The sequence below is a fragment of the Schistocerca gregaria genome, chromosome 1 (assembly GCF_023897955.1).
Source record: "Schistocerca gregaria isolate iqSchGreg1 chromosome 1, iqSchGreg1.2, whole genome shotgun sequence".
Lineage (NCBI taxonomy): Eukaryota > Metazoa > Arthropoda > Insecta > Orthoptera > Acrididae > Schistocerca > Schistocerca gregaria.
The window spans coordinates 187,466,135-187,480,195 of record NC_064920.1 but is presented as its reverse complement, the minus strand read 5'-3'; the positions used below and the strand labels follow the sequence as shown (position 1 = coordinate 187,480,195).

General features: G+C 38.8%; 1 protein-coding gene across 2 annotated transcripts in view; it reads left to right on the top strand.

Moving 5' to 3' along the window:
* The window catches only part of LOC126336462 (inositol polyphosphate 5-phosphatase OCRL-like), an 89,831-nt gene extending 78,755 nt beyond the window's left edge, over positions 1-11,076 (top strand). For both annotated transcript variants that reach the window (XM_050000191.1, XM_050000201.1), the window contains one exon: positions 6,528-11,076. In XM_050000191.1, the coding sequence (XP_049856148.1) occupies positions 6,528-6,688 (161 nt within the window). In that variant the 3' untranslated portion in view covers positions 6,689-11,076. The remainder of the gene's footprint in view (positions 1-6,527) is intronic.
* Positions 11,077-14,061: the final 2,985 nt, after the last annotated feature.

The following is a 14,061-nucleotide window of genomic DNA, read 5'->3' as shown; positions in this document are numbered from 1 at the left end:
CTTGTTTGGTGTCGTTTCTAATCGGAACACTTAAGTTTTTAATCTTCTATTCTTATTTTTCCCCCTCTTGATTCTTCTACATACAGTATGAAGGGCATTCAAGTAATACAACATATTTTGTTTTGAAAGCAGGTTGATTTTATTCAGGATTCAATACACTATATTATTCCCCACTCTTTCGGCTATGAAACCCTATTTTTCACCATAATTTCCATTCAGTGTGACAACCTTATACCACCTTACTGGGAGTGCCTATATGCCCGCATGGTACCACTCTACTGGTTTAAGTCAGAGCCAGTGTCTTGCTGCATCATTATCCATGTACTGCTTTCTGTGGAGTGCATCCTTCATTTGGCCAAACAGATAGAAGTGGATGAGGAAGAACAGTTCAGTGAAGTTCTGTGAGCTCTGTTTGGGTGTGCAGACTTGTGTGGTGCTTTTCATCGTCATTGGTGAAGGAGAAGTTAGTATGCATTTGTGGCAACAAACATGCTGAAGTAGTTTCTTCAGTTTCCTTGAGGTAGCACGATACATTTCAGTTGATAATTGCACTGTGAGGGAGGACATCACACTGAATAACTCCGTCAGAGTCCCAGAAGACTGTCGCCTGACTTTACTAACTGGGTCTTTGGGAGATTGGTGGTCTGGTTCCAGTTCGAATTGATGAACCCAAGTTTCATTGCCTGTGATGGTAATTGACAAAAAATTATAATGATCAGCATCATAACATGCAAAAAATTCTGTACAGATAGTCTTCGGTTCTCTTGGCAGCGATAAACCTGGCGGACACACACCACTGAGTACCCCAACTGGTGGATGAGTGTGTCTGCACTACCAACACAGACATCCAAGAGAGCAGTGAGGCTTTTGATTTTTATTCATTGACCAACTCGAATGAGTGTCCTCATATTCCAATATCATAGGAGTCTCAGCTGTGGACGATCAGCTAGCATGCGGGAAATTGGACAGGTTTGCATTAGTTTTTTTGTGATGGTGGCAGGTGCTTCACCCAATGACTCACTATTAGGCTTTTTTCACTGCCAGGTCTCAGTAGACATTTTTCAAGTGCCTATGAATATCTGTGAAGCCGTGGGCTTCGACCAAAAGAAACTCGATGACAGCTCTCAGCTTGGAATGCACCTACATTACAGACGTCATTTTGAAGACTATGTATATCACCGTCAACTATCAAAACTTAGTGAAACTGTATGTGCTGAAGCAGGAAAATTCCACGATGTCACAAATTTCGCATTTTTCAACTAATACTGGCAAGGAAAAAGTTTGTTGGTTTACTTATTGAATGCCTCTCATATTTTGTGTTATCCACCTTCACCTACATCTTGTACCAATTTATAATGTTGAATGCTTTTTCTAGATCGATAAATCCTATAAACCTGTCTTGATGTTTCATAAGTGTGGCATCCTTTATCAAGCACAGTGTGATGCCTTTAATTGTTCTAAAGCCAGACTGACTGCCATCTAATGGATCTTCAATTTTCTTTTTCATTCTCTTGTATATTACTCTTGTTAGCAGTCTGGATACTTGAATAGATGAGCTGAATGTGCAGTTGTTCTTGTAGTTATCTGTGTTTGCTATCTGAGGAATTTTGTGGATGATATCTCCAGACTCGCAGATTCTATACACCAACTTGATTAGTTGTATGGTTGCCACACCCCAAATAATTTCAGCATTACCATGAGTTTCCAAAATCGGGGAATATCAATGAATTTTAGACATGTCAGGGAAACTTGAAAAAAAAAATTGGATTTTTTTTTTAAGTAGGTGAAATCGTTTCTTTGCTGAGATATCCTGCATCATTGTTGGCTGGGGCCGCTGAATGTGTGTGCCGCTCCCCTACTCTCTCATTCTTACTGCTTCTTACCTTTCTACCACTCCTCTCAGCCTGCAGCCAGTGCTGCCACCACTTCGTGCCGCTAGCCTAGCAGCTGCTGACAAGAGGCAGGGAGGTGTGAGTAGTCATTCGTTTCATTCTGATTCTCAGAGACTGTTGACGCAGCAGTTGGAGATGGGTCGTGTGTGTGTGTGTGTGTGTGTGTGTGTGTGTGTGTGTAAACTGTGCTTTATCTGAAACCAAGTTAAGTTTTAAATGGTTGCTGGCAGTTTATTGAAAACTTGTGTTCCTGCATATTGGACCCCTTTTTGGACCAAGGCAAGTGATTTTAATTATTCATGTAGATTGTTGTTATTCCTGGTATTGAGCTATTGGCTATATATATATATATATATATATTACTTGCAACAAATTTCATTAAGGAATAAATATACTGAAAAGCAGTGGTTAGAATTCAAAGTTCCTTGAACGTATTTCTGCATGATGATGTGTCATTTGATTGCAGCCACAACTGCCATCTATGTGCCCGAGACACTGGAAGTTTGCCCAAGCCTATTGGACACTTTTTTCGTCTCTAGTGACATTCAAAGACCATCACTTTCCTAGCGTCGACGATCAGGTCACTCATGTTATAGAAGTTATTCTTACAGCCGCAGAACGTTCAATACCTCGCACCTCCAATTTGCCCCGGCGCACCCCAGTTCCTTGGTGGAACGAGGCATGCCATTATGCAATATGTAAGGGGAGACATGTTCTTCGCATTTTCCGCCACCATCCTACTTTGACCAACTGTATCCGCTATAAGCAGTTATGTGCGTGATTCGGTCGCATCATCCACAATAGCAAGATGGCAAGCTGGGACTTCTTTACTAGCTCTTTAAACACCTTCACTTCCTCCTCGGAAGTTTGGAGTCGAATTAAACGGTTATCTGGCACGCCTAGTTTCTCCCCGATCTGTGGGCTCACTGTCGCACATGATACATTAGTGGACCCCATCACAATTTCTAACTCATTGGGTCAACACTTTGCTGAGATTTCAAGCTCTTCAAATTACCCATCAGCCTTTCTCCCGAAGAAACGTGCAGCGGAAGTGCGACCTCTTGCTTTCTCCTCTCAAAATAGCGAAAGCTATAGTACTGTTTTCTCCATGCAGGAACTCCAACACACATTCTCTTCTTCTTGCTCTTCCACCCCAGGACTGGATGGTATCCACATCCAAATGTTGCTGCATTTATCCTACCATTACCTCCTTCACCTTTATAATTGAATTTGGATCGATAGTACTTTTCCCAGAAGATGGCGGGAAGCTATCGTCATTCCGAAACCTGGAAAGGACAAACATGTCCCCTCCAGCTATTGCCCCATTCCTCTCACTAGTAGTATATGTAAGGTTTTGGAGCATATGGTGAATTGCTGTTTAGCCTGGTGGCTGGAGTCCCGAAGCCTTTGAACACCTGCTCAATGCCGTTTCTGGAAGCATTGTTCTGCAGTTGACAATCTTCTTGCTCTCTCCACTTATATCATGAAAAATTTTCTCAGAAAACACCCAACAGTAGCAATATTCTTTGATCTGGAGAGAGCATACGATACCTCTTGGAGGACAGGCATGCTCCACACACTGTTCTCTTGGGGCTTTCGAGGTCGGCTGTCCCTTTTTATTCTTGAATTTATGGCAGAGCACACGTTTAAAGCGCCAGAGAACACTACTCTCTCCAGTACTTTCTCCCAAGGAAACAGGGTACCCCATGGTCCTTCTCTGCCTCTATCGCACCTTAGTTCTTGAAATTGGACTATGGAAGCATAGTTTTTTTCCTCTGCTCGGCCGTCTATTCTTCAGCATTTCGATTCTGTCCACCACCGTGGATTGCGTTTAACATCTGGAGCTTTTTACACCAGCCCTGTGGAAAGCCTTTATGCTGAGACTGCTGACCCTTCGCTGTCCAGTTGGTAAGCTGTCCTTCTGAGTTGCTATGCTAGGCATTTGTTTTCCATGCCTGCTAATCCGGCCTATGACCTTCTTTTCGATGCCTCCTTGGATTTAGGGTATGCAGGCCACTCTTCCTCTCTACTACCACCGGGAGTCTGCTTCCGTCAACTGCTACATTCTCTTTCCTTTCAATTTCCTAAAACTTTCTTGACGACTGGGGGTACAGCACTGCCTTGGCGCTGCCCCCGGACCTGCCTGCTGCGTGACCTTTGTCAGCTTCCCAAGGATGGTACCCCTTCTCTCGTTTATCGTTGGGCATTTGCTGCTCTATGCGCACAAATTAAGAATACCACATTTATTTACACTGATGTCTCAAAAACATCATTTGGTTTTCAGAGTGCCTATATTGTTGGCGACACCCCTAATCAATTTCGGCTTCCCGACCCGTGTTCGGTTTTTACTGTGGAGCTTTACGCTGTTCTCCAGACTGTCAAATACATCCATCGCCATCAGCAGATACAGTATATTATATGCTCAGATTCACTCAGCTCTCTCCTCAGTCTCCAAGCTCTTTACCCTGTCCACCCTGTGGTCCACCGGATTCAGGACTAACTCCATTTGGGGGGCTTCTCTGTGGTATTCCTCTGGATCCCAGAACACGTTGGTATCCATGGAAACAAGGCGGCCAATATGGTGATCAAGGCTGCAGTCTGTCTTCTTCAGCCTGCTGTTCGCATGGTTCCCTTTGCCGATCTACAGAGTCGGCGTGTTGCTCTTTTTTGGCACGCACATTGGTCTACACTAGACTCTGGATAGGGCACTGTCTTTTTAGCCATCGACATTTTTTAAGTGGCAATAACCCCACCACCACTTTGTCCCCACTGCTCTCAACTGTGAACGGTGAGACATCTTTTACTTGAGTGCCCCTATTTTACCCCGCTACGCACCTTTCTACAGCTGTCACCTGATATATCTACCATTTTAGGTAGATGACACATGCTCAGCCGGTAGCATCCTCGAGTTTATTAGTGTCAGTGAGATGATGTCGGTCATTTGAAGCTCTTTTTGGGGAAAACAGCCCCTCCCCCTTTCTATAGTGGTATTTTAAGCTTTCTTTCTGTTTTTTAGTTTCCCCACTTTTCATTTTCGCTCCCATTGCTGCTGATTTTTTTTTTCTCCTCCTCTTCCTCCCACAGCCTGGACACTAATGACTTTAGCAGTTTTTCACCCTAAAACCATAACCAAAAAAAGGTTATTCAATGCTTTTTACCATCACCCAAGAAAATTAGAGATGTTGCACCCAGGAAAAGACAGCCTCGGTCTCAGTGTTCATGGAATTTGCAAAATACCTCGACTGTGGTAGCAGTTGGATTGGTCAGTCAATACCACTAATTTTAGAGACTGCAAAGAGCACCAACAACACACAAAATATTGTGATTTTCTCAGATTTGCTATTCCAAATTGTAGCCTCGTGAACAAGCACGCGATTATGTATGTGAAACAAATATTATCCTGTGCATCTATTTACTGTGATCGTATCATCAATGAAGGTGTTAACATCGGAATGCGTAACAGCTATTTTAACAGTGTCAGCGGTTACACACTTAGTGGTGCATGGAAATTGATGCTTGACACTGAAAGGCGACAGATAAATCAACGAGTCACTTATCTAAAGAAATCGGCATTACTACCAATGTTCTGCGGTCATAGACATCGAATATACTGATGATGATGTTGGGAGTTGCCAAAAGCTCAAGGTGGACAAATCTAACACAGCAGTAACTCTTTAAAGTGGAAATGTTTACAAACAGCTGTGTTCCTTATATCTAAAACTGTATGACTTAACTATGTGACATTTTAGTTTTTGAGATTTCAATTTTTCTTGAACTGATCTACCTTTTGTGGTATTCTTTATTGCAGTATCTACAGTCTTAAAGTCCTTCAAATGCATCTCACAGTACTCCAGTACCTCCCTTATTTCGACATTGATTATTTCAGATAATTCTCTTGAACTTTAGCATACTTTTCATCATTTATAAATTATGAGCTAAGTAGGTCTTACAATGTTGTATCTTATTTCGGAATCTATGTCTGATGATAGTGTGTCTGCTGATCTTCTCATGGTTCACCATGATCTTGTGTGATTTTTGAATAGTGCATTTGCCATTAAGCAGAATTTAGTCTTCCTCCTCTCTAATTCATGTTACCGAACCCATAGTCTCCTATAACTGTGTTTTATTCCTTCCCCTATAGAGTTTTCCAGTTACCAATGATTATTAGACTTCCACCTCTCTTTCCATTCTGAATTATGTAGTCTCTCTCTCTCTCTCTCTCTCTCTCTCTCTCTCTCTCTCTCTCTCTCTCTCTCTCTCTCTCTGCATACATATCTGATCAGTTGTTGTTGGTATTGATTGAGTGTCTGTTTTTGTAAAATATTTCCCATTTTCACTATACTGATGCCCAATATATCTAGACTGAGTGTTTGCATGACTACAGAATAATAAAACCACTTGAAGAGGGTGGAGTATCCACTTAATAACTATACCATTATTATTATTATTATTATTATTATTATTATTATTATTATCTCTTCAATATAAAATAACTATGTTAAGTATGAAAAAGATCTTTAAAAGTGGTAAGGTAACTTATTTAATAAGGTGTGCCAATTATTACCCAAGATGAGAATAAAATCTGTGAGCTGTGAAGGCCATTACAAAAAATCTTACATATTGTAATTTTTTCAGCCACACTGTTTGGGACAATCTTCCTACGTGATCCACCACGTAGTCGTGGCGATTTGAGCTCAAGAGTTCGGACAAATCAGCAGGCACTTGACAGGAAGAAGGCGAATTTTGTTTACAATTTTCTAGTGAATGACCAAAGTGATTTAATACTTGGTCGATGAAACTTTATGTTTGCATTTGTTAAATGTGTAGTACTTACAAGCAGTTATACTCAAATTAAAGTGGACCCACCTTGCACATATTTATATATATATTGTTATCTAATATTTAGATTGCATATTTATTTTAATTAAGAAATTCTTGCATGTGTGTGTTTTAATGTGCAATTATTTGTACAGAAGAAGCAAATATGTAAAGCAGTACCATGTACTGCACTATAGAATAAAATGGTTTCAGTTTATGCTACAGCGAGAAATTAAATATCAGAAAATGTTATCCTAGAATAACTGATATTCTTGCCATATATTAAAAACTGTAATTTGACTACATATTATTGTACTATTTCCTTCAAAAGTACATATTGTTTATCCTAAGCAGGAGCCAGTATGGTTATTTTCATGTGATAACGATGTGCACTGGATGTAACAGTAAGTTTGACAATTTTCATCCATGTAGTGATTAGTCCTTCAGTTTTGAAGCTGCAGAGTTGTCATGTGTGACATTAAAACTTCATGAACAAATTTACATGGATTTGGCTGACCCATTACAGTGTGCATGATGACCAAGGGTGACATTGTTATTAGATACTATAAGGAGCAGTTTGGAATTCAGTGTATAAATTATAGAAAACTGTACATATAAATATATCTTTCAACAGCTCTTCCAAGTAAAATTACAGTATGATGATATGCCAATTTTTTTTAATCTTAAACAAATTGGTTTGTTTAATAGTGTGTACTTAGCTGTTTAAATGCTCTACCTGTGTGCCTGTCTGCATATGCAGACACAAATGTAAATCATTAAATGCATTATGCCACAGCTTTGTTATAATTTCCTCTGTCATCTTGTCTGAAATTTCAAGCCTCTACAGCTCCCACAAATGCTTGATTTGGTGGATGGTGGAGTGACAGTGGAGTCATCATTTAGGATGATGATTGACCTTGATGTCTGAAAAATTGTGTGGAACATACTCTTCCATCAGTTCATCATATTGTTCTTCTAAGGGAACAGTTGCAGTGTGGCCTGCCTCAATGGAGAGAGATATCTACATCCATACTCTGCAAGCCACCTGACGGTGCGTGGCGGAGGGTACCCTGAGTACTTCTTTCGGTTCTCCCTTCTATTCCAGTCTCGTATTGTTCTTTGAAAGAAGGATTGTCGGTATGCTTCTGTATGGGCTCTAATCTCTCTGATTTTATCCTCATGGTCTCTTCGCGAGATATACTTAGGAGGGAGCATTATACTGCTTGACTCTTCGCTGAAGGTATGTTCTCGAAACTTTAACAAAAGCCCGTACCGAGCTACTGAGCGTCTCTCCTGCAGAGTCTTCCACTGGAGTTCATCTATCATCTCCGTAATGCTTTCGCGATTACTAAATGATCCTATAACGAAGCGCGCTGCTCTCCGTTGGATCTTCTCTGTCTCTTCTATCAACCCTATCTGGTGCGGATCCCACACTGCTGAGCAGTATTCAAGCAGTGGACGAACAAGCGTACTGTAACCTACTTCCTTTGTTTTTGGATTGCATTTCCTTAGGATTCTTCCAATGAATCTGTCTGGCATCTGCTTTACTGACAATCAACTTTATATGATCATTCCACCTTGAACACCATTCTTGTGTTTTTGATCTTGATGGTTGGAGCTTGTTTCAAAAGAATTATATTGTAAGTTGTCAATTTATCTGTGTCAGTTCACATATGTGTAATAATGAGACATTAAAACCATATTTTACCTAGCCCGTCACTGAATCTTTGCAATTTATACAGCCACCAATTGACTCACTTTTGCGTTTGCCCATTTGTGAACCAGACTTTTGCTGTAGCTAATTGGAAAACTAAAGTTATCATTTACTCATGTCTGCTTTACTGGTCATACAAGATTTTTTTTCGGCAGCAATCAATGTCTCATCGTAGACTCTCCAATTAAATTTATCTATTTGAACACTATAGTGCAGAGATTTGTTAACTGCGTGCTGCAGGAGCATCACATTTGTGCTACAGGATACCGCCAGAATATGATATTAATGTTTGGATATATTGTATAAATTTTTTGCAAAATCTAAAGTGTTTCATTTATTATAATATTTTTAAATCAGCCTTCTCACATCAGCTGTCAGATAGGTGAATAGTTTGACTTCGTATGCCACGGAAAAATTCTGATATTAATGGCTCCAGAACCAAAAAAGTTTCGAACTCGTTACTGTACCATATAATGGACTCAGTAAAAAATGTTTCAAAATGCCTTGTGTGTTGTTTGGATGGGTTCCTTTGCAGAAAGGTGACAGAGCTAATGTGAGAAACACTCTGCTCCTTCCTTTCCGAATAAGTGAACGATTTGTTTCATATGGAATTTTTATTTGGTGGAAAAAATATTCTTATGAGCTCGGTGATTTCCAATGACATAATAGTCCCTAATCGAGAGTATATTTAAATCTGCCACAATGTGATGCACAGTCTATATGAGAACACAGACAGTATAAAATGCAATAAATTGTTCACAAACCTGACCTGATGCAAGAGTGCAGTTATAAACATAGTTAAAATGTACAGCAATAGTTCACCATAGACTATTGCTATGTACACTCACTTTTTGATTTTCCAAAATCTTGAAACCTTGGAATTATGCCACATCTCCTTTCATTTCTATTTTGCTTTTAAATACATAATGATCATTTAACATGGAAATCAGAGTTCATAAGAATATTTTTTCCACTAAATAAAAATTCCACATGAAACAAATCGTTCACTTATTCGGGAAGTAAAAAGGAGAGTTTTTCTCACATTAGCTCTGTCACCTTTCTGCAAAGGAACCCATCCAACCAACACACAAGGCATTTTGAAACATCAGCATGATTAAATGCAATGAAGAGAGAGAAGTTCTATGTCGTGCCTGTACATATTTGCTTCTTCTCTGACACAATAGAAACAATGTCTCATCTCCCCTCCCACATCAGTTTTATATGTAGCCAAAGCAGTGATATTTTGTGCATATGTAGTTATATTTTAGTATATATTAGGTTTTAAATAGTGGCCTACTAGAAGGATGAAGCACTAGAATATTTATAAAATGAATGTAGTATTATTATTTAAATATTTTGAAAAAATTGTCACTCAGAAATCTAGTCATTTGAAATGTTTCTGTATGATGATATTTCTGTATTGTTAATATTGTTTCCAGTACACAGTAAATGAAATTTGGAGGGATCTGACCAGTGGTCCACATGCAGCTAGCTGGAGAATGTGTAGCCTGTAGAAATACCATAGGAGCAAACAAGAACTCTAAAATTGCTGTAAATAGTTTGTGGTGCATGAACTGTCAACTAAAATACCCCAATTAAGATTTCAATAAACAATGGTGACAAAGGCAATTGAAAGTAATGTAGATGGGAAAGTATACATTCCAAAGAAGTCCTCAAGAATACACACAGAAAAATTGAATATTACTGTGTTGCTTTGACATAGTGTGTTTATCCATGAGAGTTGAATATTTTTTCATTTTATATGTTCTTTGTTAAGTTTAAAAAAAATCCATTTTTGGACCCTTTTGTTCTTTACTTATCTTCCTATAAATATTGGATATCACTGAATGCATTTAATACATGAAATGCAGCAGTTGTCAAAACACTTCCTTGTTTTGAGTTATCCTCTCACCTTTCTCCCAAATGGGCAGTAATGATACTTTCATTTTACTTGTTTATTATGCACCACAGGTTTGTCTAGGGTTGTGTGTATATTTCAGCAATGACCTGTAGGTGCACTTCCCACTTCAAATATTTTAATATGGCTTCCTTGTCTATTTCTTATACTTAAAACCTTTGAATTTGTGAAATACTTAAATGTCCTCAATGGAATACAAACAATGGAAGGAGTTACAGTATGTGCCGTGTAGTTGAGACAAGGAGTGGGCTGCACATACATAAACAAGATTGAAATAGTCACCAACCTTTTAAAAGCGTCCTTCCTCACAGGTTATATGCCCTCCTCCCAACACACACATACTGTCATTGCCATCTTTTTTTACTATTGTTTACTCCTTCCATTGTTTATCACAGTGTCTTCCTTCCATTAGCTGTATCTTTTTGCTTGTGTAGTATTTTTAGTCCTCTTTTTGCGATAATGAGCTAGCATTGTTGTGACGTACGTCAGTATATTTTATAGCATACTTTGCTGAATTCATATTCAGTTGGTCTGTATCATCCAAAAATCTTTTTGTGTTAAATTTTCCATAACCTGCGGTGAAACGTTGTTATCTGAAGTCCTGTTGTTATAATTTCAGTTGCAATTTTAAATTTATGTAGCAGCAACTGGCAATGTTAATTGTATGTATAGTTTTCTACCTCATAGTTCCATTCATAAAAACTCTTAATAAATGCTCTTTTTAATATATACAACATATGGTCAATTGAATGTAGCTTATAAGAAACCATCTAACAAAAAGCTTTGAACATCGGTGAAGAAAATGAGGTACACATAACCATTACCAAAATAAGGACAGCTTGTCAAACAAAGCACAGTTTCAGAATTCTATGAATCTATCAACTTCAGAACCTGTTTCAATATTTCGCATACTTACCCTCTGACACAAAAGGCTAAATATTTATTCTGCAATGTTTGTACATGGACATCATTCACATAACGGTACAAAATAAACAAATTATGAAAAATTATTTTTTATCAGCAACACAGCAGTGGCAGCGTATCTGTTAAATGCCTGCCTCAAATTTGTGATACCAAAGTGCAATGTTGAAGTTTTTAGACAGGAGTCTGGCACTAAGGTATTGTGGTATGTTTTGCAAAACTTACTTATTGGTAATGAAAGTGGCTGGTATGGCATTGTGCAGGTCCCTGATAAACACAGAAATTCAATTTGAGTGAGCAGTGTTGGACCAATTAATTGCTTTATTAAATCAGATCCAAAGCTTGGGCAGGGACTATGATCTCTGTTGCCAAATTAAGTGATTGGTCTCTCTTCCACATTTTTCTCACTTATCCTGCCTAACAGTTTTTTCTTATTGACAGTTAGTTGACTTAACTTGCAGGGCACTTACATCAAAAGCATCGAGCATTTGCAGTGGAGCACCCTCGAGAGCTAGTTGGCTTGGTTATTTATTCAGTCTGTTCTTCCAGTGGGTTTCCTAAAAGACATCATTCACATAAAGTACTAAGTTGACTATACAAAATATTGGTCATATAGGCCACTTTGGAGTGCTCTGGTGTACAGCTTGCACCAGGTGTCACATAACCTTCCACTACTGACGTAAGGCATGGCAGTGATTTGTGTGTGTGCCAGTCAGTTGTACAGAATCTGTGCAACACGGTAGGCTGAAGTGACAAAAGGAGGTAAGATATTTGAACATGCCATCAAATTGCAACAAAAAGTGCCCAACATGTAGAAAAGGACTGGTGTACCCTCACAGCTACCTAACAAAGTATGGACAGTGGTTGCACTCAAGAAGAATAGCCAAATTCTCAATCTCATAAAGCCTCTTAAGAAATGTTGCACTTGGCTATCTTCTCTTGACTTGGTATCTAAATCATTGTATCTATTCAAAATCAAAAGTCTTAAGTCGGAAAAATCGCAAAGACAAACAGTACAGTTCTTGGCCATTAAAAAATAAAATATATGATGACTTCCCTTATGTTCTTAATTTCACACCTATTACATCGGGAGCTACAGTCCAAAAATTCCAACCACAACGTTCTAAGGGGAGTCATTGCATGTTTTTGGGGTGCATAATTAAGTTGGAGTGGTATCTGAAATTTGTATTTCATTGAAGGAATAATGAGCAACATGGTGTAATCATATACAGAAGTATGCGAATATCAAATGACTGTGGTACATGAGTAAATTGGTACACTGTATGGTGGCTTGCTGAGTATACATGTACATGAAACAACTTTATCTTCCTAAAGGACAGTAGTACTAAGAGTACCGCCACAAATTCTTTGATGTGGTTCCTGGAAAGCATTAAAACAGCGGAAGACACTCTAGTCTCCCCATGTACAGATGTTGAACTTTTTGTGGAATATCTTAGAATCCTGAGGTAAAATCAGTCACAGTGCAAATAAGAGGTATATGAAGAAGTCATTTCAGACATCAGGGACAAAATATTGCAACTGATACAATCAATTAATAAATGGAACCAAAGAGCACTTACACAGAAGAAGGCATTTGTTTACAAGATGCAGAGTACAATAATGTATGCTATGTTTTCTCGATAAGTTTTCTTTCCTTTTGTCCAGTCCTGAGTACTATTACTGGGCTGCTGGTAAGCATTAACCAAAAAATGAGAGATGGTAGTCTAAATTGGAAAATCTCTTCTTTTCTATGTACGTTTTACCTTTACTGTTTGACGTTTATTTGATGCCTTTGCCTTGTTACGAAGGACCTAAGCAAGGAGATTGAGCGGTTAAGTACTGGGGCTCAAATCCCAGTCTAGATTTTGCATGTATCAACTATGTTGACAGGATGGTTCCTTTGAAAAGGATGTAGTTAATTTCTTTCCATATCCTTACCAGTTTTGTACTTTCTCATCCCAGTTGTAGCTTTGCAATGACTAATTTATCAGAATTATAACTTTCACACTTCTGTTCATCCTTTGCATCAATTAATATATGTGTCAATAAAGTTCCTACACATTTTTCTACCCCCCTCCCCCCCCCCCCCCCCCCCTCAACCTACTGACAGCAGATGAAAGATAAAGAGAGTTTCCCAGAAAGTAATGCCCCAGATTTTCCCCTGAAACTGTTACTCCACACAATCAAAATTACGTGCATGAAAGACTTTCATCTACACACTATCTTTCCACATAACCTCCTTCCAGTTCTATGGCCTTTCTCCAGCAAGGCACAAGGGTGTTTATGCCCTTTTGGTACCAGCCCTTATTCTGGTCACTTTTGCAAATAATTTTCTCCTCATGCTCAAAATGTTGACCACAAATGTTATCTTTTAACAGCCCAAATAGGTGGCAGTTCAGTAGAGCTAAGTCAAAGCTGTAGAGAGGATGCAGTAAAACAGTCCAACCCTGTTTTGTGATTTGTTCAGAAGTCTTCAAACTTCTGTCACGCCAAGCATTATAGTGTTGAATCAAAACATCCCCTGAGTTGATATGGAAATGCTTCACGAGTGGTGTTGCTGTATTCATGTTTGCCTCTGAATTAATGATACTGCATTTTGATATCACAGGAATGATAATCACACTCTTACAATCATGATCTTAATGATGAAATCAGTTGCTTTGAATTTTTTCTTCTGTGGAGCTTAAGGATGACGCCATTCCATCAATTGCCTTTTTATTTCAGGCTCAAAATGAACCCATGATTCATCACCGTTCACAATCCAAGGCAAAGCCTCCCTCTAAGATACAAAATGTTGC